The sequence below is a fragment of the Lissotriton helveticus genome, chromosome 12 (assembly GCF_964261635.1).
Source record: "Lissotriton helveticus chromosome 12, aLisHel1.1, whole genome shotgun sequence".
In the NCBI taxonomy this organism is placed as follows: domain Eukaryota; kingdom Metazoa; phylum Chordata; class Amphibia; order Caudata; family Salamandridae; genus Lissotriton; species Lissotriton helveticus.
The window spans coordinates 376,414,348-376,438,038 of record NC_136073.1 but is presented as its reverse complement, the minus strand read 5'-3'; the positions used below and the strand labels follow the sequence as shown (position 1 = coordinate 376,438,038).

The 23,691-nt window shown below is 47.7% G+C and overlaps 1 protein-coding gene across 2 annotated transcripts in view; it reads left to right on the top strand.

Annotated features, from left to right (window-relative positions):
• Positions 1 to 23,691, top strand: part of CEP89 (centrosomal protein 89) — a 1,224,823-nt gene that overhangs the window by 139,027 nt on the left and 1,062,105 nt on the right. For both annotated transcript variants that reach the window (XM_078670561.1, XM_078670562.1), the window contains exon 5: positions 18,679 to 18,741. In XM_078670561.1, coding sequence (XP_078526687.1) covers positions 18,679 to 18,741 — 63 coding nt within the window. The remainder of the gene's footprint in view (positions 1 to 18,678; positions 18,742 to 23,691) is intronic.

Genomic DNA, 23,691 nt, shown 5'->3' with positions numbered 1-23,691 from the left:
TGCCACCGGTCCTTGCCTATTCGCAGAGCGGGGGGTAGTAACCCCTGGCACATAGGAGCCATTCTCCACTCTTCCTGTCTGCAAGACAGGACTAGACTGCCACTGGTTCTCCAGCCTAGGGCCTACAACCTCAGGCGGACCAGGATTCTCGGGGAAGGCTCTCCTCCCCCTACCTCTTCTTCTAGGGTTCCTCTACCTACGACGAGGGGTACACCTAGAACGCCATTCCAACCCAGGGCTTATCCACTCAAGTTGCACCGGGGTCAGAGGTGGGCTCTCCCACCCTCTGCACCCCCTTCCAGAGGTCTGCCCTCTCCCAACTGGAGAGTTTCCTCTGGAAGAAGAACCGGTCAGGACACTGGTTACAGTCGTCCTACCCTTCAGGTCAGGCTGATCCTGCACCTGGCCTCCCAACCTCGGGTCTAAAACCTTTGGTGGAACAATTGCCTGGCACTCCAGGACTTCTGGGGATTCACACGCCATCCCCCTGAGGCTGACACATGACCCATGTGTCGTGTGACTGTCTATCTGGCGCAGATCTCCCGTCCCCTGTCCACCTGACAGTGCGCGAAGATCCCCCAGAACAGAAGTGGTGTCACCCTGGTCACTACACGGGAACCTAGCCCAACTGGGTAGTCCCTGACCCACTGGTTCTTCCACTGGGAAACTCATCCGCCATTCACTACTCACTCTGGACTCCTGTACCCTCCCTACCGGAGCGGTACTGCCAGACTCTAGAACCACAGGAGCTCTGTTTACAGACGCTCCAGGTGATCTTCCTCAAATGGACTAACAGGACAGCCTAGGTCCCCAACCTGGTGTTCCCTAAAGAAACCATCCAAGTCCTGAGGCAGGGCATCGGGCACCTGGGGACCCTCGGTCACCCACTTACTCCTGCTCCACTGAGCCAGGCAGTAAGCCCCTACACCCTCCTCGCTATCCTGGGACCTAGCTGGGCTACACTGAGCCTCTTCCACCACACTGGGCTGGAAGATCCCTGAACCACTACTTTTGGAATCACTCCCTAATGACTCTAGAGAACCTCTGGCCCTCTCCCAGTGGTCCGCTTCCTCTGCAAGCTCACATGCTTCAGACAATACACACCCCAACAGGTGTTAGCGCAACCCTGGTGAACAACAACTGAGCACCTGCTCTTTGAGAATCATTCCAAACACTTCGTCAAAATCATCATCCGTGCGAACCTGCACCCAAGGCCACAGTGCTCCACAACATTCCTCCTCAAACTCCTCCCAAGACTGGTGAGACAGTTTCTTACTGTCCCTGAACTTCACCCTTAACTCCTCCTCTGGGGAAACAGGTACCAGACTGGGGGAACTGGGACTGGGATTTCCTACACTGAAATCTAAATAGCTGCCACCACTGGACCCAACCCGCCCTGGGGAGTCCAGAAAATTAAAACTGCGCGCAGGGGATAGTCTACCCTCCAGAGGTACTTTGCCTCTGGTGGAGGGCCCTCTCAGCCTCCTCTATCCTTTCCTGCGCTAAGACCCTCTGAGTCTCTAGCTGTTGCTTTCTAATGCCCAGCTGTGCCATAGCCTGGGCATGCTCTAACCTGAGGTTTTCTAAAGCCAGCTCGTGCTCCCTTTCTCTCCTCCTATCTTCCAGCTCCTCTGGGGACAGGAAAAGGGATGAGGCGCTGCCTCCTACGCTGGACCCAGCAAGGGACTCCCTATCTATGGGGTCCTCACTATCTGCTGGCGTCCCTGTGCTATCATTTTCTTCCTCCTCCTCAGACTCTTCAGGGCTCCCCTCAGACGCACCACCCTCATGGTGTGAGACCGGGCCCTCTCCTCACTGTGCTCACGCTCCCAGTCCTCCTTCTGCCATTGGATTAGGTTACCCCTAAGTTGGGACTGGGTGTCTGACTCATTCACTGCAATGTCTCTCTCTTCGCAAAACTCTCTCAGTTCATGCATAAACGGACCCCAGACATTAAAAGCAGACCATCTTGGCAGGATGCTCACAGACACGTGCAACACAGGGGACTTAACTGTCAGAGCTGAAGCAAGAGTACAAATTAGGAAGGTATTCAGCAAGCTCTCTACCCCAGAGAGCTCACACTCACTTGTCTAGTGCCATACACCATCCATCCACACACAACCCTCCCCTCGGACTGGTAAGGCAGTTTCTACCACCCCTGACTTCTCAACCTGACCACATGTGACACAGGTACCAGACTCTGGGCGCAGGGCGGGGGACAAATGTACTGACACAATTACACAATCATACCTTCAGGAGAAGAAAATAAAGGAACTTCAAAACCACAATAATCCCCTAAAATGTGGTTATCTAAAATGCAGAGTTTTGTAGTGCGGCCAGTTGCCACTGTGGTACAACGCAAACACAAATCCTTATCCTCAACGCTGCCGCCAATGTTAGAAATGGGATCCCTGGCTGGCCAGGGCTTTCGCCAAAGTCAGTCAGAGACCACCACTCCTAAGTCAGGGCAAGGGAGTTACACGCCAAGATAACCCCTGCTCACCCTCTAGGTAACGTGGCGCGAGCAGCAAGGCTAAACCTGGAGGCGATGTGAGTTAAGTATTTGCGCACGCACCCCAGCAACAACATCCAAAGGCCCACCACAAAGGAAACTCCACACAAGGTTATATAAAAATAGCCTTTGTATTACACCAAAACACATTAGATAAAACACACACTTTACAATGTGCCAACAGGCACGGGCAGAATTTACAGGGGATATGTACAAGACAGGGCCACCTGGACCACTGTCAGGAATCAGCACTTTTAGAAGTAACACTGTTAAAAATAGCACTTAGAATATAGAGCATAGAATATAAATCACTGTAGCACACAACCAGTAACTACTGGTACCCAGGACCTCACTAGTACCACCTGCACTAGGAGAAAAACAACCACCTAAGTATCACAATACCTGTAGGGGTGTAAGCACATAACACATGATGCATCAACAATACATTCAGCGGTGTAAGAACAAGGCACATGACGCATAAAAACACATTCAGTGGTGCAGGGAAGGAAAACACAATTGCGCAAAATCACATTAGTCACCACCTGTGACTGTCCCTAGGCCAACTGGCCTCTGTAGGGCTAGGACGCCCTGTGTCCAAATGTCAGGGGCCTAAATGTGGCAGTTGCCCACAAAGTGCTGGGCAACTGTGTAGCAATTGATGGGGCCAGCGTTGGAGCCTCCTAGGCTCTGGACAAAGGAAATGTCCCCTAGAGCCTCTCAGGGCTCAAAACAAATGACTGTCCCCCTTGGGCCTCGCTGGGCCCTTGAAACAACAATGTGGGCACTCAGGAGCCCCTCTGGGCTCGAAGGAATGACATGCCCTGGAGCCTCGTGGCTCTAAACAAACAATGCCCACACGAGCCTCTCTGGGCCCGTCACTAGCGTTGGAGTCCCTCCCGGGGGACTCGAAATGACAATTGGGCCCCTGAGCCTCTCTGGGCTCCTTCAACAAACAAATGCTGCCTCTTCGATGGAGCCCCCCTCTTGGGGACTCGAGCAGCTATGGCCCCCAAGAGCCTCTGGGCTCGAACAGAATGCAGCCTGAGCCTCGCAGGCTTCTCACGAATGTGGCCTTGCTGGAGCCTCTCCGGCTCTGAAGTAGTGCCCCTGCCGTCCGAGTCCTTCCCTGGGACTCGGAAAGGAAATGCCCCCTGAGCCTCAACAGCTCAACAACAGGTAAGGCCCCCACGAGCCTTTCACTAGGGGGGAGGGGCGGGCACCGGCAATGTGCCCCGGCGCCCCCTCCCTTCTCTCGCCGCCACTGCGCACTCACTGGGAGAACACGGAGACACGAGCAGCACTCACCGGGACTCTGGCGGGCGGGGGCTCCTCTCTGGGACGGCTCCTCTTCACCGGCTGCTGGCAGAGGTCCGGGGCTCTCCTCTCACTCGGGAGCCTCGGCAGGACGTGCAGGCTGCTTCCTGCTTCTCCGGCCTGGCCCCGTCACGCTGCAATCCGCCTGACTTCCTCTGGGGCCGCCAATGGCAGCGCGGCTCTGGGGGTATGGAGGCGGGACTTCCGGGTCGCACTAGGCAGCGGCCCGGCCACGGTTTTGATGTCCCTGGGCTGCGGCGGTGATTGTCGAGGGGTGGGCTCCCTCGGCCATTAAATCAAAGAGCGAGGTGGGCACTCGCTTGGGGCGGACAATGCCGGGTGGGCACCGGTCTCTGCAGACAAAGCGCTCCCAGCGCTAGAGGGGTGACCACAGCGCTCCCAAGCGCTAGATGAATTTTTAAAGCGCCTCCTGCGCAAAAGTAGCAAATAAAGCGCTATTAAGCGCTGGGGGCCGAAATCAAGCGCTCCCAAGCGCTAGGGGAAAGTTCAGGCCCCCAAAGTCCAGGCAGAGTCCTTCAGCAAGGCAGGGGGGCAAAGCTGGGCCCAGAGCCAGCTCACTGGGTCTCCAGGCAGGGAGACAATCCAAGTGGCGGTCCTCTGGCCCAGCAACAGCAGCAGCCCCCTCAGGATCCTGGAAGAGAACAACTTCTGTGGGGACACAGCCCCATTTTTATACAGTAAATCCTTTGTCTGTAGGTGCAGGGTGGGGGCAGAACCAGTCGCAGCTGGTCTGTGAGCACTGTTGATGGGCTCAACCACCCTCTCAGTTCACTGGTAGGGCTAGGGTCGTTAGACTCACCACAGGGGGGCGGAGCCAGCATTGTCAGGGGAAAACCCAGCCTCATTCAGGACACAGGTACACTCCTCCCCAGCCATCAGCATGCTAATCTCCCACTCACCACCGGGCAGACCCATCCAGCCTTCCTGGAGCCAGGCTCACAAGCCAGCTCCAGCCAATCACACGCCAGCACCTTCACAGCACACACATAGCTATGTCTAGAAGTGGCACTTCCCCACTAGACACATACAAGCCGCATACACCATTTTGCAGCATTCACTCTCACGAGTTCACACATACCAAACTTGAGCCTGCACGCCCCACACATCAGGAACTACCAGGGACACATACATTCCCCATGCATTCCTATGGGAGGGCAGGTCAGTCTCACTCCACGCACTCAGAGTACGCACGTACTTTCACTGGGACACAGTGAAAGTGCGCAGAAACCAAAAATCACCATCATCAGGTCACCATTAAAAGCAAAAAATCTAGGGGTGAACCTACCATAAGGGCCAAGTCCAACAGTACTTCTCTGGACTTTCCTCTAGGTCTCAAGGCTGCAACCGGGAAGACTCCTGCTGCTCCTTATTTCGTCACCCTGCTCGTCTGCTGCAAAGTCCATCCTTGTGCACCATACAGGAACCTTTCAACACCTGTGGGCATCCAAGACACCTGAAGGAATGTCCATTGAAGTGAAGGAGTCAGTTCCATGCATCTGCAGGCACTGCAACTAAGCTGACTGGGCTGCTCATCCTAGGCTCCCACGGACTCCGACAGGCTCAGCAACACTGGTGGTGGTTCCTCTCATCCCTCGAGGCCTGCCCTGTCCTCTCACCTAGTTTGAGGCCAGAATCCCTCGTCGGAGCTGCAGGAACCGAACCCCTGTTCACCACGTTGACTCGCAGTTGCAAAGGCTAGTTGGCTTCCTTCCACCAAGATCTTCAGGCTCCAGCTAGCCGCAAACTCAAGCATCTCCAGTGACCAAGATCTTCATCCTCACCGCATCTTCTTGCATCGTGGGCTTGCATATTTAGTGGCCTGCTTGAAGTCCTCTTGCGACTCCAGTTCCTCCAGCCTGTGGGTCCTCTTGAGGGTCATCTTCGTATTCTTTGGGCTCCCCTGTTTGCTCGGGCCTGCCCTGACTTCCCTGCTTGTGGCGAATCTCCTGGACCTTGCTGGTCCCAAAATTGCACTTTTCTTCACTTCCACGTTGGTTGCAGTTGCCAAGGCTTGATGGTGCTCCCTCTGGACACCGACCCCTCAACTCTCGACATCCGACATGGGACAGCTCATGTACGGCTCCTGGTCTTCCTCAGTGTTGCCTGGTCCACACAGCTGCACTTATAGGGTCCCCTGCAACACCAGACATCAGTAGGCATTCGTCTTCCGTGTCTCCTGGTCACTCCTGAGTGGCATAGACACTGTCCCCTCTGCTTGCAGGTTCTTCACATCTTAAATCCACCTTTGGGTTCCATTGGACACTTTAACCTTCTCCAGCAGCTGCATCTTTCTGAAGTCCTCCATTGGGTTCGACAATGGTTTCTGACGCCACTTCACACCTATGCACCTGGCTTCCTTAGGGCAGGTATCCTGGTTCCTAAGGTATGCACGGGTGGGGTGGCTCTCCAACCTTCTGTCTTCAACAGGGTTTCTTCAGGGTCCGCTGAGAACGGTCCTTCTTTTTTCAAATTGCAACCGTGACTTACCCATTGACTTGCATTGATCCTGCAGTTGTAGTCCCACTCTGCACACGGCTTCCGTGAGGTTCCTGGTTACTTACCTTAGGTAGTTCCTTGGGTCCCCTGCACTTCTTAGTCTTCTGGGTATAGTCTTGATTCGAGTTGTGGTTCGCATACCACTATTTTAGTATATGGTTTGGTCTCCCCTTGAGGGCCACTATGTATTTCGTGCTACTTACCTGTTTCTATTGAAAAGTATTGTGTGCATTGTGTATATCTCAGGCTAGGAGATATTTATATATGTTAGTGAGTGTCTTATAATAAATACATATTTTTATAAACACACTGTGTGGTTCTTTTTCACTTAATCTATACCTATGAGATTATGTTCTGGTAAAACAATCTGCTTTACACTCCTTCTTGACTAAGCCTGAAAGCTGCTTTCCACAGCTACCACTTAGAAAGCTTTCTAAGGTTGTCTAAGACCACTAAAATCACCATGAGGGTTGTCTGGATTGGTGCAAGGTGCCCACTTACATAAGCGTACACCATATACTAAGCCAGCTTCTCACACCGGATATTAGTGAGAGGGAAACTTACATTTGCAGAACATTTGATGTGAAAACTCAGGATGCCAAAGAGGTGGTATACACCTGTTACAACGAAATTATTACTCCGCACTACCATTACAACGCGACTTTTACTCCGCATACCGTTACAACGCATTGCGCTGGGGGGCGCTGTAGGATAGGGAATAAGTTTAATTTTCTATCCAACACCTTCCCTAGTGTCCACGGGGACTGGTGTTGGAATAGAAAATTATACTTACCACTATCCAGCGCCCCAAGGCGCTATGCGTTGTAACGGTATGCGGAGTAAAAGTCGCGTTGTAATGGTCTGCGGAGTAATAGTATGCGTTATAACGTCATACATCCCAAAGAGGTAGAGACACAGGAAGACAACGATATATTAAAAGGGTGATGTACAAGGGGAAATGGAGACACTTATGGGCAGACTGAAAGGGAGATTTAGAAAGAAACATGGGGCATTGATATGCATGCTTTAGAGAAAATCATGGCAGATACAGCCATATGGAGATTAATACAGGAGGAGAGGCTCATGAATGGTGACTGTCACACTTTCCTGTTGGTAGGGGACATACAGAGAGGGAGATATGGGAAGAGTGATGGGGATGTACAAAGGGGGGTGGAAACACATATGGGGAGAGTGAAACATAATGTGAAAGAGCTGCACATTTAATGAGCATGAGGCATACCTAAAGGAGAGAGAGAGATATACAGTGACGGAGTGAAATATTACTGAGGGACGGTATAGGAGCCTGGCTTAGTATATGATGCACACTTAAAAGAGTGATGCACCTTTCACTAGTCCAGGCAACCCTTATGGTGATTATTGTGGTATTTGATAGTGTTGGGCTATCAAATACTTCCTCTCAGATAGATCCCAAATGATCAAAATAGCGAACAGCCTTTCATCTCCTCTGGCGGTAGGTCAAGGTGTTCCTCAAGGCTCTATACTTGCACCGACTTTGTTCAACCTCTACCTAGAACCCCTGGGAAATCTCCTAAGTAAATCTGGGATCAACTATCACCTCTACGCAGATGACACTCAAATCTACCTCAAAGTTTCCTCCACCCACGATCTCACTATCCTTAGCTCAACTCTCGACTCCATTCAAAACTGGATGTCAACTCATCAACTGATTCTGAATCCCTCCAAAACTGAATTCCTCCTCCTCTCCTCCTCACTTTCCCCTCCCCCGGTTCAATCTTGGATGGATCAGACGAATCTACTCAACAATAAGCATATCATTGTTGAAAGCGCGAAATCCCTTGGTGTCTTACTCGACAAGAATCTCAATCTAATCCCTCACATCAATTCCATTGCAAAGTCTGCACGATACCAACTGCGACTTCTTTGGGGAATTCGTCCCTTTTTTCCTGAGCATGACCTTAAAACACTGGTGCAATCGCTGGTCCTCTCCAGACTGGACTACTGCAATTCTCTTCTTACTGGCCTCCCCAAATCCCACTTGTCCCCCTTGAAATCGGTCCTACACTCAGCAGCCCGTTTCATCCATGGGGCTAAAAGAAGCGACCACATCACACCTCTGCTATCGGCCCTGCGCTGGCTTCCCATCGAGGCTAGAGCTATCTACAAGACTGCCTGTATCACCCACAAAGCCTTGCACTCCTCCTCTCCTCACTACCTGTCGAATAAACTGAAACTCTCTGGAGGCTCTAGACCATCTCGGAATGCGGAAAATCTTCTGCTTGAACCCCCCACTTTCAAGAAGGAAAGATCGATGGCCCAATCCTTTTCAGGCAACGCAGTGAGAATCTGGAACTCACTCCCGCCTCAGCTCCGGACTACCTCCTCCTCTCAGGCCTTCAAACGGGACCTTAAAGTTCTCCTCCTACAAAGACACCTCCAAGTCTAACTCACACCCTTGCCTTCGTTTGAAGGAAGACCTCCCATTACTGGAAAGTCCTTTGGACAGGATTATGGTCTTCCTCCCCAGTGTGTTCTGGTAGTTTAAATGTTCAGTAATATCCCAATACCTGTGTATGGTACCCTTTTGGAACTTGCACACGTCACTTTTGTTTTGTAACACACTGTTTGCTACCTCACACATTTGTTTGTTTTAGATACTTGCACAAGTGCCTCCATTGCCTACGTAACGTTTGTTCTTGTGATTGAGTGTCTGCCTTTTATTGCAGTATTATACTTCTACTTGTATTTTGTACATTTTTGTTACCTGCACCCTTTTCACCTTTTTCTCCTGTAATGCACCGATTGCTACCTCATGTATTTTGGTTGCTCACTAGTGTCACTTTTGATCCATGTAACTTATTGTTTGCATTTGTATTTTGTTCCTGTATATCATTATTGATCCTTCTGTGAAGCGCTCTGACACCTTCGGGTAAAGTCCGCGCTATATAAAATTGCATAAATAAATAAAGTGATAGATGTGAAGAGCAGCCTTCAGGCCTGTATATCTTGAAGGAGTGCAAAGCAGCTTGCTTAACCACATTTCATCAACAGTATAGATTAGATGAAGAACCACACAGTGTTTATAAAAAATAAGTTTATTTATTAGAACATACAGTGAGTGACACATTGGTATATCTCCTACCCGGAGATATCAACAATACACATGAAAATACTCCAAATAAATTGGGTAAGTAGCACAAAAATACAGTGGTCTCCAAGGGGAGACCAAACCATATATTAAAGAAGTGGAATGCGAACTGCAAGGAAGAACAGGATTTGGACCAGAAGACTCACAAGAGCACGGAGAACCAGGAACTACCCAAGGTAAGTGCCCAGGAACCCCACGGAGGCTGTGTGCAGATTGGAAGCACATGCCCAATAGAAGTCAATGTAGTAGTTGCTGTTGCAGTTTTTTTTTAAAAAAGGACCCTTCCCAGATGACACAGAAGAAACCCCTTGGAGGACGGAAGGTTGCCACCCCACCTGTGGATGCCCCAGGAACCAGGTTACCTGCACCTGGGAAGCCAGGTGCATAGGGTTGAAAATAAATAATAAGTGAAGTGACGTCGGAACCTCCCATAGATGACAATGGAAGACTTTGGAGAAAAAACCTCTGGAGAAGTTTGTGAAGATGTCGAGTGGAATCCAAGTGTGGATTCTTGAAGAGGAGAACCTGGAAGCATAGGGGACAGTGTCTACGCCACTCTGAGGTGCCCAGGAGGCACGGAAGCACAATGCCCTACTCTTGGCAGGGAGCTTGGGAGAGGTGACGAGGACCCACAGACCGAAGGCACAGGAGTTGCAAGAGGACCTCAGGCAGCTCACCAAAGATGGAGGCTCATGGTGTAAAGAGTGCAGTGAGGATACAGATCTTTGAGAGATGAGGTGCTGGAGTCTGGAGCCTCCTGTAGCCCGAAAATCTTTGGGTGCAGAGTCAACAAGCCTTAGCAACGGCAAGATGCACGGAAGCACAATGCTTGACCTCTTAGCAGGGAGCTTGAGAGAGGTGACGAGGACCTTGTTGTGCAGCTGTGGGAACCAGGGGATACTGAGGAAGACCAGGAGCTGTGCACAAGCTGTCCCACGTCGGATGTCGTTGTCTAGGGGGTCGAGGTCCGGCGTGAGCACCAACAAGCCTTGGTAGCCGCAAATGGCGCTGAAGATGCCAAGATGCAATCGTAGAGACCAGCAAGGTCTAAGGGAATCACCAAGCGCAGGAGTGTCAGAGCAGGCCCAAGCAACAGGGGAGACCACCAAAGCAGAAGAAGACCCTCAAGAGGACCCACAGGCCGAACGCACAGGAGTTGCAAGAGGACCTCCGGCAGCTCGCCAAAGATGGAGGCTCATGGTGCAAAGAATGCAGTGAGGATGCTTATCTTTGAGAGATGAGGTGCTGGAGTCTGCAGCCTCTTGTAGCCCTAAAATCTCTGGGTGCAGAGTCAACAAGCCTTGGCAATGGCAACTCGATGCGGTGCACAGGGCTCCGAGGAGGGATACTGTCATCCCAATTGCAGGGAAGAAAGGTCAGGCCTCTGGAGAGCCACAGAACCACCACCTGTATTGCTGAGCCTATGGAAGTCCGTAGGACAACAGGAGCAGCAGACTAGTCAGCTTTTTGTGGTTCCTGTAGATACAGAGGAGTGACTCCTTCACTCCAAGGGAGTTTTCTTTGGATTTCCTTGATACCCACAGGTCTTCTGGAGAAACTGAGCGAAGCACAGGCACAGACGTGGCAGAAGACTTTAAAAACAGCAAGACCAGGAGGAGCAGAAGTCTTCCTTGATGCAGTCTTGTTTCCAGTCAAAGTCAAACGAGGTCCAAGTGTCCAGACAGTCGAAGAGTGTTTTGGTTTGAGTGGTGAGTCTTGTTCCACAACGAATATGAGGACCCACCCACAGGGGAGCCCATAAATACCCAAGGAAAGGGTTGGAACGACTCGGGGATCCCTCCCAGAGGAGAGGCTGGACAGAGGGGATGATACTCCCCTGTCCTTTGTCCAGTTTCGTGCCAGAGTGGGAACCAGGGGTTCCTGAACTGGCTCAAGCCAGATTATGTGAGGAGGGCACCAAATGTGCCCTTCAATGTAGTCTGGGGTGCTGAAAAGCACACCCACCGCAGCCCAATACACTAAGTCCTGTCTGGGAGGTGGTCACATCTCCCTGTGACAGGAAACCAATTGTTCTACCTTGACTTGCTCGAACTCTACTCAGAAGTAAAATGGCACAGTGTCTGTAGTCTGCAGCAGCACTAGCTTGCTGGCTGACCCTGAAAGGCTGTTACCAGGAGTACAGGGGGCTCCTCTAAGGGCCCCAGTACATAGGATCATACCTCCAACCCCTGAATTAGTGTTGGGGTATGATTCCAACACGGTTGACAGCAAAAATTACTAAGTTCACGGTAGCCATTATATAGTAAGATATCTCTTAATGATTGATGTCCACAATATACCTTAAAATGGCTGACCACACTTACAAAGCATGGAGAATCAACTCATGGGTTTGATGGGCATCCAACTAATGCTTGAGCACCCTCACACTTAGAACCAAGCACCCTGCCCTTAGGACTTAAGGGCCTTTCATAAGGATGACTTAAAGGTTTCAAGTGTAGTGACCTCAGATATAAGGGAAAACATCTGGTGTGAGAGGTGCAAGCACCAACTCACATAGGCTGCAATGGCAGGCCTGTATCCGAGTTAAAGTGGACTCCCATTGGTGGCATAATACAAGTTGCATCCCGTAGGAGATCCCGGGGATACCTATGCCCTGGGTACCTTAGTACCATATACTAGGGACGTATAAGGGTACACCAGTAACCAATTGTGAAGGTATAAAATTACTTACTAAAGCCAATTTGGGAGAGAGAGCACAGATGCTGGGGTGCTGATTAGCTGGATCCCAGCAAACTACAGTTAAAACACACTGACACCAGGCAAAAAGTGGGGGTAAGCATGAAAGCAGAACCCACTTTCCTACAGACGGTGCTTAGCTTGTAGGTCAACATAGTTTATTGGCGAGCATTCTTCTTAGTGAAACATCCTGTCTAAATTATGGAATCACATGTTGGCCATTTGTGCCCTGCATATAGGGAGGAAAACTATCTAATCTGAAGTAGGAATCTAAAACGAACAAGCCTTCGAAAAGTGAGCAAAGAGCTGACCAAAAGTTCAGTTTAATTTTTTTTTTTAAATGGACTTTTATATAGCGCAACCTTGACCCGAAGGTATCTGGTATCGGGGCGCTTTACAAGAGCACCAGTTGCGTTACATAAGGACACATGCATTTTAAGGTCGAGCCTAGTGCAGCACGAATGCACTGCTCTAGGAGAGGGCCTCTTGAAAACACTCCAGACATTCAGAAAGCTTGTGCATTTGGTTGTCACATCAATTGGCCTTTGCGTGTGGCTTTCAAAAAATGAAATCACGCAATTGGCCAAAGGCGGGTGCATGTCCCACCTCTTCTTAAAATGTTCACTCCCATGGCTTGGGGTCTCGGGAGCGAGAAGACTGGCAGATGCATTCTTCCTTGGTCACTTGCTTTCACTTCGCCTTTGATAGTTATCTGTTAAAGGAATTTATTGCCTTTCAGAACGCACAACGCGCCACCCTGCTTGTCTTTGAAATGCTTGTATATTTAATTTCTGTTTATTTTCCGAAGGTGGTTTTTGTTCTCCTGTGCTGCAGTGCGCCTTTTATCAGAACTATGGGGCAGCGCTTCATGTTCAGATACCGATATCAGCCTGGGTTCCGTTACATTTCTGTGCTCAGACCTTCCCTTTTATTTACTTTACTTTTAGGTCTCGTATAGGGCAGCGCATGCACTGCCTCTCCGAGGCATGAAGTAATTAGTATGTTGGGTGAAACTCCACCGACTTCCGGGTAGTTTCTGTTGCAGCTTGCCATTAGTTTAACGTTGGCATAGCTGTTGTTATCTGGCTTTTGAGTGGCTGTTGATGTGATACTGACTTCCGTTTAGACCGGAAGCAGCAGCGCCTAACTACTGTTTCGGTCCGCTTGTATGTTTAATGTGCTGCTGAGGAGAACTCTTTTATAGGATTGTTGCAGCAACGCTTTCAGACCCCTCCCGCCTCCCACCACAGCATGCCAAAGCGCCTTTATGTATTTGCGGTCAGGGGCGCCTTCAGACCCATTCCCGCCTATTGCCTTTCCAATGCTTGTAATTATTGCTTTCCTCCCGTCGCGGACCACCGGCACTCATCTGCTTTGTAATTATTCATTTCCTCTGCGAGGGAGTGACCGGCAGGAACACACAGCTGCATGGGCGCCATCCTTTTGGTTTCAGCCCAGCACCCGATTTTCTCTTGCACCCTTTCTGCTTGTTTACTTTTTTTAATGTTTAACTTCTCCCTGGAGAATTATTTTAAGGCGCTATAACAAATATATACAAACATTTTTCTGCTAACATGTTTTATTTTCTCCGGGAAGGCATGTCTGTTTTCGCAGGGGAATGCGTGAGACATCAGTGTGGCAGTGTATTGTCCCATATGTGCTTCTTCATTCGTCCTGGTGGCTGGGCTCTGTCTGTCACCCATTCTGTGTCTAATAGGGTATCGGAGCTCAAAGGCTCTAGCGAGGTTTCTGATTCCCGCTGATTGATTGGGAACAGAAGTTCTGCCTGGTCGTGTTTTGCTTTTCATTGGAAGTCCATCTGTAGCTGACATTAAGCAGTTCTCCTCAGCAGCGGGGCGCAAACATAACAAATGTTGCTCTCGCCTTTACCTTTCTAACACATTTTAATTTCAAAATTTGATCCAGAGTTCGTTTAAAAATAAACGATTTCCCATCAGCATTTTTTGTATATTTTATCAATCATCTGAGAGAGGTTTAAACTTGTTCAAGAGGCTGTGGGCCCAAATGTTTCCTTCAATGACGTAGACTGAACAGGAATCCTTTTAAGAAAAGGAATTCACAAATGCATTCCTATACATACATGCATTCTTTAGTTCCTTTCCAGTTCCCTCTTCTCGCTCTTTCTCCCTCCCTCACCGCTCTGCATTTCTTCCTGCAGTCCATTATGCAAAAAATTACGTCTTTATTATTAATCTTGTCAACTAGGTTCTAGCAGTACTGGGCTATATGCTTGTTTTATTCAAATCAGAAGCATTGTCGCTAAGGTGAATATAAAACTTTAATGCTAGCAAACGCTCACCTAAAATATCACTTATTCCCAGAGATTCATAACGAAGTCACATAAAATGATTAACAGGGGTTTCAACCCAATATGAGTAGTATGGCCTGCATTGGAAAGGATATATCCAGTGTTTCATGTAGCGTTTGGAGACCGATTTGAAGTGCGCACTAATGTCCATCAGCTAAAGGACCCAAGGCACAGTCACATGCTGTGATGTGCCCAGGGCTCCACCTTGCTAGCTGCTAAGGGTTTTAAGGATACAATTCACATAACAGCCATTGGGGTCCCCTTTTCTATTATGTGCACCGGTGCTCTTTTCTGCTCAATTAATTTTTTAGCAGCTGTTTATAGAGCTAACTGGACACAATGGCATTACAGCGCTTTACAGTACAAACTGACTTCTGTGTTTTTTAACCACACAAACAATGTGACTTTTCTAGAATCAAAGGGTGCTCATCTGAGATTTTGAGGCAAAAGTAATTTTCCACTTTTAATATCGGCAGACCGGGCCATTAGGCTACATCTCCTACTGCAAAAAACAAATACAAACACAGGTGTTCCATATTTAGTGTACAAAATCACTTAATAAACACCACAGGACAACGTGCACTTTTCCCTTTAATAATAACTACACTGTAAGCAAGCATTTGCAATGCAATATGGTCTCGCATTACTGTAAGTTTGGACTATTGGCGTTGCATTACTATTAGCAACTCCAATAGCTCAAACTTTCAGTAATGCGAGACCTATTGCATTGCAAATGCTTGTTAATGTTTATTTTCCAAAGGTATTTTTCTCTTGTTCAGCCATGCGCCGTCTATCAGCACTGTGGCAGCAGTCCTTCATGTTTAGATACGGATCTTAGCCTGAGCTTTGTTACATTTCTGTGCTCAGCTCTTCACTTACATTTCCTTTATTCCTCGCCCTCCGTTTCAATGGTTGCCTTTGGTCCCCATCAGAGCGGCAGCTAGAAGGTGAGAAAAAGGTTAATGCCAAAGGTACCCTCCCCATCAGAAAAGAGAAGCGAACGCCTAACACAAAGCATCAATAAAGCGAGTGCTCCCTCTCCCAAGACCTCCCTCCTCTTGCCTTCTAATTTCTATCTTGATATTCTCATCCCCTGTTCCCCTCACTGTTAATGAGCCTACTCTGACGTCAACAGCCCAGACAGCAGAGGGAGTGTGCTTACACAGATGCAGAGTGTGGGTCCCAGTCCCCACTGCAGGCCCAAGTGTGCGGCTCTTTATCTCAAGCCGGCACTTTAAACTTTCAGCCTTACAAGAGAGCACTGGGTGCAAGCACAAGCCATGCCGTGGACCCTTTACAGCCTCTGAGTCAGGCAAGAGTGGAACGGGACCTGTAGACTCCTAGCAGGACAAGGATGCACATCCTAGCTCTCACACGCACTCCTAGCCAAAGCACTTGCACACAGAAACACAAACATAGACAAAGGCACAGGAAACAGACCAGCTCTCTTACAAACATCTTGGAACTCAAAACCTCTGCTTCGTTAATTTGTGTCCATTTTTTTGAGGGTACTGTTGGGGCCCACCCGGCATAAAGCCAGAGAGAGAGAGAGAGAGAGAACAACATGTATACATTTCATCCACCTCAGCCGAGGTGGGGAACATCACAATTCAAATACATGCTAGCAGTAATGTCTTGGTTCCCAACCATAGAGCGTCCGCTATCCACAGCATCTTGTGGTGTACCTTTTTGTACGCATAAACAACTCAACTATACGAAACTCCCTCCCCTCCCCGCTCCCCATCCCAACAACCCCCCCACCCCCCCTCCCACCACCGGGTCTATATAACTCAAGGTCCATGTATTGAAGGAATCATGTGGGGCCGTCCTGAGTCTCCACTCCCTGTCGTGGGGGTGGGTGCTCTCCCTCCACGGAGGGCGTTGCATCTGTGCTGTCTATGGTGGCCTGGGAGGTCTGTCCGGCAATCTCCTGCATCATCGCTCCCCATGCCATAAACACCTCGGGCAATTTGGCATCCCTCCTGGTGCACATAATGTGCCCCTCCTCTGCTAGGGCCCACTCCCGAAGATCCGTCCTCCATTTCCCCAGTATCGGTCCCTACTGAGTTAACCAGTGGATTGCAATATGCCTCTTGGCTATAACCAGACCCAGGATCAGGAACCGCCTGCTTATCTTGCGTTTGAGGTCTTGAGGAATCAATCCCAAAAGACAAGCGCGTGGATCCAAATCAATTGTCCATCCCGTTATCCGGGTCATCTCCCCGAGAACCGCCGTCCAATACGTCTGGATCGTTGGGCACATCCATACCATATGTAGAAAATCTGCCAGACCATAGCCACATCTGGGGCAGTGAGGGTCTCTGGAGCTGTTAATGGCGTGCAGCCTCCCAGGTGAGAGGTACGTCATATGTATTATTTTATACTGGATTTGCTTAAAGCGATAGCTCAACGACACCTTCCGCACACTCCCGTGTATCTTTTCCCAATCTTGCGTCGTTACCGCCTGTGGAATTTTGATAAATACTTTTTGATGGGAATACGGTGCTCAACGTTGTTGATTGTATTTCATGGCGCACTTTCAGGGCTTAAGATACCTAAGTGTAAACTAAAAATACACCAATTTTGCACTATCTGATAACATGTGAGTGACTTAGTAGTTGTTGCAGCACCCAGGATAATGTGCTGCAAGGCTAAATACTTATAAGGTACCAAAGGGGAGACCTATTGCATTGCAAATGTTTGTTTTGTTTGTTAAAGTATTATTTACAGTGCTGTCAGCACTAGATAGCTAAGGTGCTGTTTGTGGTGTGACAGCAAAATGCACCCTACATGGTTTTCCATCTGCATTTGCCCATTTATAACATATGCTGAGTTGCCTTAGGTGTTTTTGATTTTGCTTTCTGCAGTAAATTCACCATAGACTACTCATCTGGGTATGTTTCCTATGGCCAGGAAGTTCTTATTAACTATTAGGTGTTACATATCAAGTCACAACTTCCCGGCATATCATTTTGTAACATCTCTTAATCAAGTTGAATGTGAAGATGGAAAAACACAAGTTTACCATTGTGGTGATTTGTGTGGTCTTAGTGCTTGTAGTCCCTCCTTTACACAACCCAGAGTGTATGCTGTGCCGCTTGATGATGTAATAGGAAAATGTAGGTGAGGTGTCCTGCTGGTAACTCTTACAATGCTTAGGAGCGGCCGGTCCTGTTTCGGGATGGTGGAGCTCAAGCAGATCGCTCTTCAATGTAATGCTCTTTTTAAGAGCTGCATCCTAATGGCATAGGGTGCTTAACTCGTGCGTAAAGGGGTAACAGAGTAACAGAACTTGTTTCGCTAGAAAGGTATTCGTTTTAATTCTACTCCAGGTATAAAAGGTGATTCTACCCATGCCACTCAGTAGTCAAATAAAAATTCCAAGGACAAAAAAAACTCATTAGACAGATCCTTTACTTTTTGCTTTATCACAGAAGATGATGTATTTTCGTTTAACTAATTGCTTTCTAACCATTTGCTAAGTGAAGTAATCCACACCAGATAGTTTGGGGAAGGAGTTGTCTGCAATTCCAATAAATATATATTAACAAAAAGGATATTTTGTACTTACATTTAATTAGATTCTTTCCTCTCTAAAGATTTTCCTCCGTGTGACTGCATAGGATTCACAAGCATTATTACATTGGGAAAATATTCTATTCTGCAACTTTAATGATATGGTTTGTGTCCTTAGAGATATTTATTGAAGATTGTTCATTTTAGTAGGTTCATGTAATTCAATGCATTGGTTAGATCAGACAATATTAAGATGACTTTTTAAATATAGATTTTAGTTAAATGGGGATGGCCGCAGATTTTATTTCAGGAATATGTTTTTTATTGAAGACCTTCATTCTGACGAGTAGCTATTTGCCATCTTCCAACTAACTGGACAAACAATGCCCACACTTCAGAATGTTGTTTTTCCAAGTGATTTATGGCTATATTGTAGAAAACTGGGTCTCAATTCTTTAGTTAGCTCATTGTTAATCTGTATTGCTTTATCACATCTGTATTGCTTTATCACATTGAATCTTTCTTCCTACCAAAGCAATATTATCCAAGAAGAGATCATGTAGAGCATTGATTGTGCAGTACATGTTACAGTAACTGCTTTCCTATATTCTGTATCGCTGTTTATAAAATTTTAATTGTAATGTTGATGTTGATTTGTTCTTTCAGAATGCCCGCATACAGGACATGGAGACTCCACCGCCTCTACCAGACCGGCCCTACCTGGAACCCGTATGTGTTGTAAAAAAGAATTGCTCTAAATTATTTTTGATACACTACCGATTACCGAATGAAATATGATGTTTAGGATATCAATAGTATGCCTTTTGTCTCATTCTAAATGTGCATCTGGAGAAGATCTGGATGGGCAGTACAAAGCTCAATGTGTTTTGGCTGTAATTTTGGGTGGCATTTTTAATTAACAGACTTTCCTGAGCAGAAGGAGGCTTGGTATTGCAAGCGTGCTAGCAGGGTATTTAAGAAGTAACAGGATCATAGAGATCACTCAAATGGTACATGCCTGGCCAGGCAAATCTGAGGATATGTATAATGCTTAAGCCATTGAATTCAGATCTTATTGTAAGCTTCTGTTCTAAAGAGGAAGGTCCTAGGCTTGATGGCACTTCAAGGGTGACCATGATGATCTTTACTGGCTGTGTAATGTGAACTGAAAGAAAGTGGATTACATAGGGCCACTGCCACATTCTACTTGGGGGACTGTTGAGCTAATGGTGCTTGGGATATGGACATTTTTGCCTTGCGGGAGTTGTGAGGTTGATTGTTAGGATGGTAAAACCGAACGTTACTGAGGGCAAGACAACAGTTTTTGAATAGAACAAGGTTTATGCTGTGTAAGGTAGCTTCTTCTTTAACTTGTCATTAGAGCGCCGGTTTTCATCCATTAAACATTGCATTTTGTGAAAGTCAAATGAAATAAACTGTGGCCAACAGTCCTCTAAAAGTCCACAGATATGGAAAAGAACCCCTGTGCATCGGTTTAGTAGCAATTGACGTTTTTAACAGTAGGAATTCGAGGTAGTTCCCAAGAGATTCCCAGCTGTCGCTTTTTAGTGACCTGTAAATCACTCAATGACCACACATAGTTGTGCTGCTTCTAGGGGAAGAACCTTGGAGCATCTTTGAGACCTCCGACTTACCCAAACACATGTCCTGTATTGCACAGGTTACTACTAAGGAAAATATGTCTAACATACTGTGCCATTTTTAAATCTGAAAATGCCAACGCTTCTGCTGCTCTCTTATTTCGTCCCAATTTGGTACCACTAAGCAGGCAAGGGAATCGTGACTAATGACGCCCTAATGGAGCTGGTACACCTCAGTATGTTGAAAGTTTTACTGCACACCAGAGACGCAATTTTGGCAAAAATAATCACCATATTTAGCTGTGTAAAGAGAAACGTGTTGCCTAATTGAAGCATTTTTGTGGAACACAATATGAAACCTGTATGAGTATCTAATGGAAAGTGTATTTTATTTGACTGCCTGATGGTATGCACATATAGGCACACAATGCCGCCTCCTTTTTATAGCATCCAGGTGGGACACTTACTTCCTGGTCAGTCTGTCAGAAGTGGCCACATACATATATAAAACTAAGAGATTAAAATGACCAATATGTGATAAGACTGCGAATTTTAAAACCACATTATCTTTCGGCAAGTTAGGAGAGGTTTTGAAAGAGGCTTACAGAAACCAAACAACATCCCCCTTCAATAAGGATAGTAAGCAAATAGCTATTCTATGCTAAACAAAGTTATATCTTTTCAATGTGAGAGTTAAAAAGCATTTTAAGTGAATACAGTACAATTTGCTGAAAGAGTCAAAAAGTAAAAAATACCTGGACGGAGACCCGTTCACAGTAACAAACATGCACAGTGGTAATTCCGACCCAGTGGGAAGCAGGTTTGGGAATGAATAATACCAGTCCGACTATACGTACGGAGTGACCCATTCACACACCCAGCCGCCATCAATGAATCGGATTCAGTTCTTTAGCATATCTGCAGAATGATATAACGTCTAAAGAGTGGTTTGAGTAGGTCCACATCTTCATTTTCGAGGTATCTATTGTTCAAGAACTGGGCAGTTAAATTATACATAACCTATTTACAAATATTAACTAAGTCTGTGAATGGACTACCTTTCCCCAGGACCTCTAAAACATCTTTAATGTAAGGCAACCAGGGTATATTTATTATTATTATTATTATTTATTTTTTATAGAGCGCGTAGTCACCCGGAGGTATCCCAGCGCTAAGAAATCCTATCTCCTAAGTACAGTGGGGGAAGGCAGGGGGGAAGGGAGAAAGGACAGGGAGGGCGGGATGAAAGAGCAAGATAAGGGCCATGAGTGAATTCACTGTGGAAAGAGGTGGGTTTTGAGCTGTTTCCTAAAGCGGAGGTATTGAGGTTCGAGGCGCAGGACTCGGGGAAGTGTGTTCCAGAGTCGTGCAGTCTGGACTGAGAAACGCCTTCCTCCAGATCCGGCTCTCTTGAATTTGGGGGCAACAATGAGGTTTTCTGTGTCAGAACGGAGGGGTCTTGAGGATTTGTAAGGTGTGATAAATTTCTTGAGAACAGGGGGGCCTAGATTTCGTCGTAGTTTGTAGGCCAGACACAGGGCCTTGAATTTGACCCGCTCTCTTATGGGGAGCCAGTGGAGGAGTTTTAAGGCCGGTTTGGCCGATGCCCTGGCAGGGGTATTTGTGAGAATCCGGGCCGCAGTATTCTGAATTCTCTGAAGTTTGTTCAGAGTCACCTCTGGGGCACCCAGATATATCACGTTGCTATAATCAAGCCTCGAGATTATTAGGCCTTGAATAAGCAACTTTTGGGAGTCGGTGGGCAGGAGGGGCAGGACTTTCCTCAATGATTTCAGCAGTCCAAAGCAAGTCCCAGCCACTTTCTTTGCCTGCACAGTGAACGAGAGGTTGGTGTCAAGCCACACTCCCAGACTCTTTACTTCCTCTCTGGGTTCGGGAAGAGGGCCCAGACAGGCAGGCCAGATGTTCGGGGACAGTGTGAGTCCTTGTGGGCCAAGGAGCAGAACCTCCGTTTTTGACCCATTTAGTTTTAGGGCAGAGGTGTTCATCCAGTGATGGACCTGCGCAAGGCAATTGAATAGGTCTGCTGGTTGTTGTTTGGGGTGGGATAATGACACAACCAATTGTGTGTCATCAGCGTAACTGACGACACTCACTCCGAATGGAATGATGACCTCCTCCAATGTGGACATATAGATATTAAATAATGTGGGGCTCAGGGAGGAGCCCTGAGGCACGCCACATTGGAGGGGAATTTCGGAGGAACGGGCGTTGTTCTCCCAGATTTGGTAGGTCCGTTGAGCCAGGAAAGATGTAAGCCAGGCTAAGGCGGAGCCCTCTACACCGGCTCCCTTGAGTCTTTTAATAAGAAGTCGGTGGTCGACGGTATCGAAGGCCGCGCTTAGGTCGAGGAGGATCACTGCCACTGATCCTCCTCCGTCCAGTAGCGTTCTGGCCTCCTCAACCGCTGCTAGGAGGGCGATGTCTGTGCCCTGCCCTGGGCGAAAGCCCGTCTGGGAGCTTTTTAGTATGTTATTGACTTCCAGGAACTGGGAAAGTTTTCTATTAACCAGTTTTTCAGCAATCCTGCTGATTCCTGGGAGTAGGGAAATGGGCCTATAGTTCGCCAGGTTTTCGGGGTCGAGGGAGGTTTTTTTTAACAGAGCTTTCACGACCGCCGCCTTCCAGCTTAGGGGTACAACTCCCTATTTAGACACTCCTTGCAACCTAAACAATCCTTGATTACAGATTGATTGAAAGTAAGAATAAAATTGGATCAGACTGGAATTGGTTGGAGGTAGCAGGAAGACTGGACAGAGCTGAGGGCCTGGGTGATAGTGGGGCTTGTTTAGTGGAACCTTTGATTAAGGAAAAACAAGCTCCTCGTGGCATATAGAGGTGACAAACACATGACATTGATTATCTTCAAGTTGTAAAGTGATTGATATAGGGTTTCTTCTATTGCAAAGTAACCATCACTTACATAGAACCGCTTAGCAGCAGAATATCATTCAAAACAATTAATAATATAGAAAGAAAATTAATGTTGCTGCTAAAAAACTACAAATGAGACACTGAGTTGCAGAGTGACCCAAAAGATAAGAACAGTTCGGTGGAGCAGCTGTCAATTGTCAATAGTCAGTATCGAGTTGTTGGGATCACGTTCCATAGTATTACAGAGGCAGAGTACACTGGTTTTACTTGAATAGTCCTTCATGGGTTTGCTGGTGTTTTAGTCACCCATGCACGTTCCTCGAGGTTGGCACCGGGCCTGCAATTTGCTGGTTGAGTTTGCGATATGCACGGTGAATAAAGATTTTATTTATTTTATTTTATGGAGTTTGTAGAGCGCGCAGCTACCCCCGAGGGGGTGTCCCGGCGCTAAAATCCAGGGGTACCCAAGTGAAAAAAGGGAAGAGAAAAAGGAGGAGATGAAGGGGAAACTAGAGTCCGGAGAAAAGCCAGGTTTTAAGTTTGGCTCGGAAGATGGTTTCAGAGGGACAAAACCTCAGTTCAAGCGGAAGGGAATTCCAGAGTCTGGCAGCAATGACACCAAAACCTCTGCCACCGGTTCTGGACAGTCTGAAACGGGGCGAGATTAGGAGGCGGAGGTCATTGGATCTCAGGGATCTGGTGGAGCGGGATATCGAGACCCGATTTTGCAGGTAAATAGGACCGAGGTTGTTGACGGCTCGATAGGTAAGAGTGAGGACCTTAAACTGGATGCGGCTAGCCACAGGGAGCCAGTGGAGTTTCCTCCGGTATGCAGAGACAGATTGACGGTACGGGATATTGCCGATCAGTCTGGCTGCAGCATTCTGGACGATCTGCAGCCGACCAATCAGGTACTGGGGGGCCCCTGCATAGAGGCTATTGGCATAGTCCAGGTGGGACGTAATAAGGGCCTGGGTAACTGTGCGGCGGGAATCCATAGGGAGGTACGGAAGGATCTTCCTTATCATGCGAAGTTTCATGAAGCATGCGGAAGTAACTTTGTTGATCTGAATTTTACATGACAAAGAGTCATCAAATTGGAAGCCAAGGTTCCGAGCCGAGTGAACCGGGGATGGGGCAGGATCAAGAGCCGTAGGCCACCACCAAAAAGAGGGGATAGAGG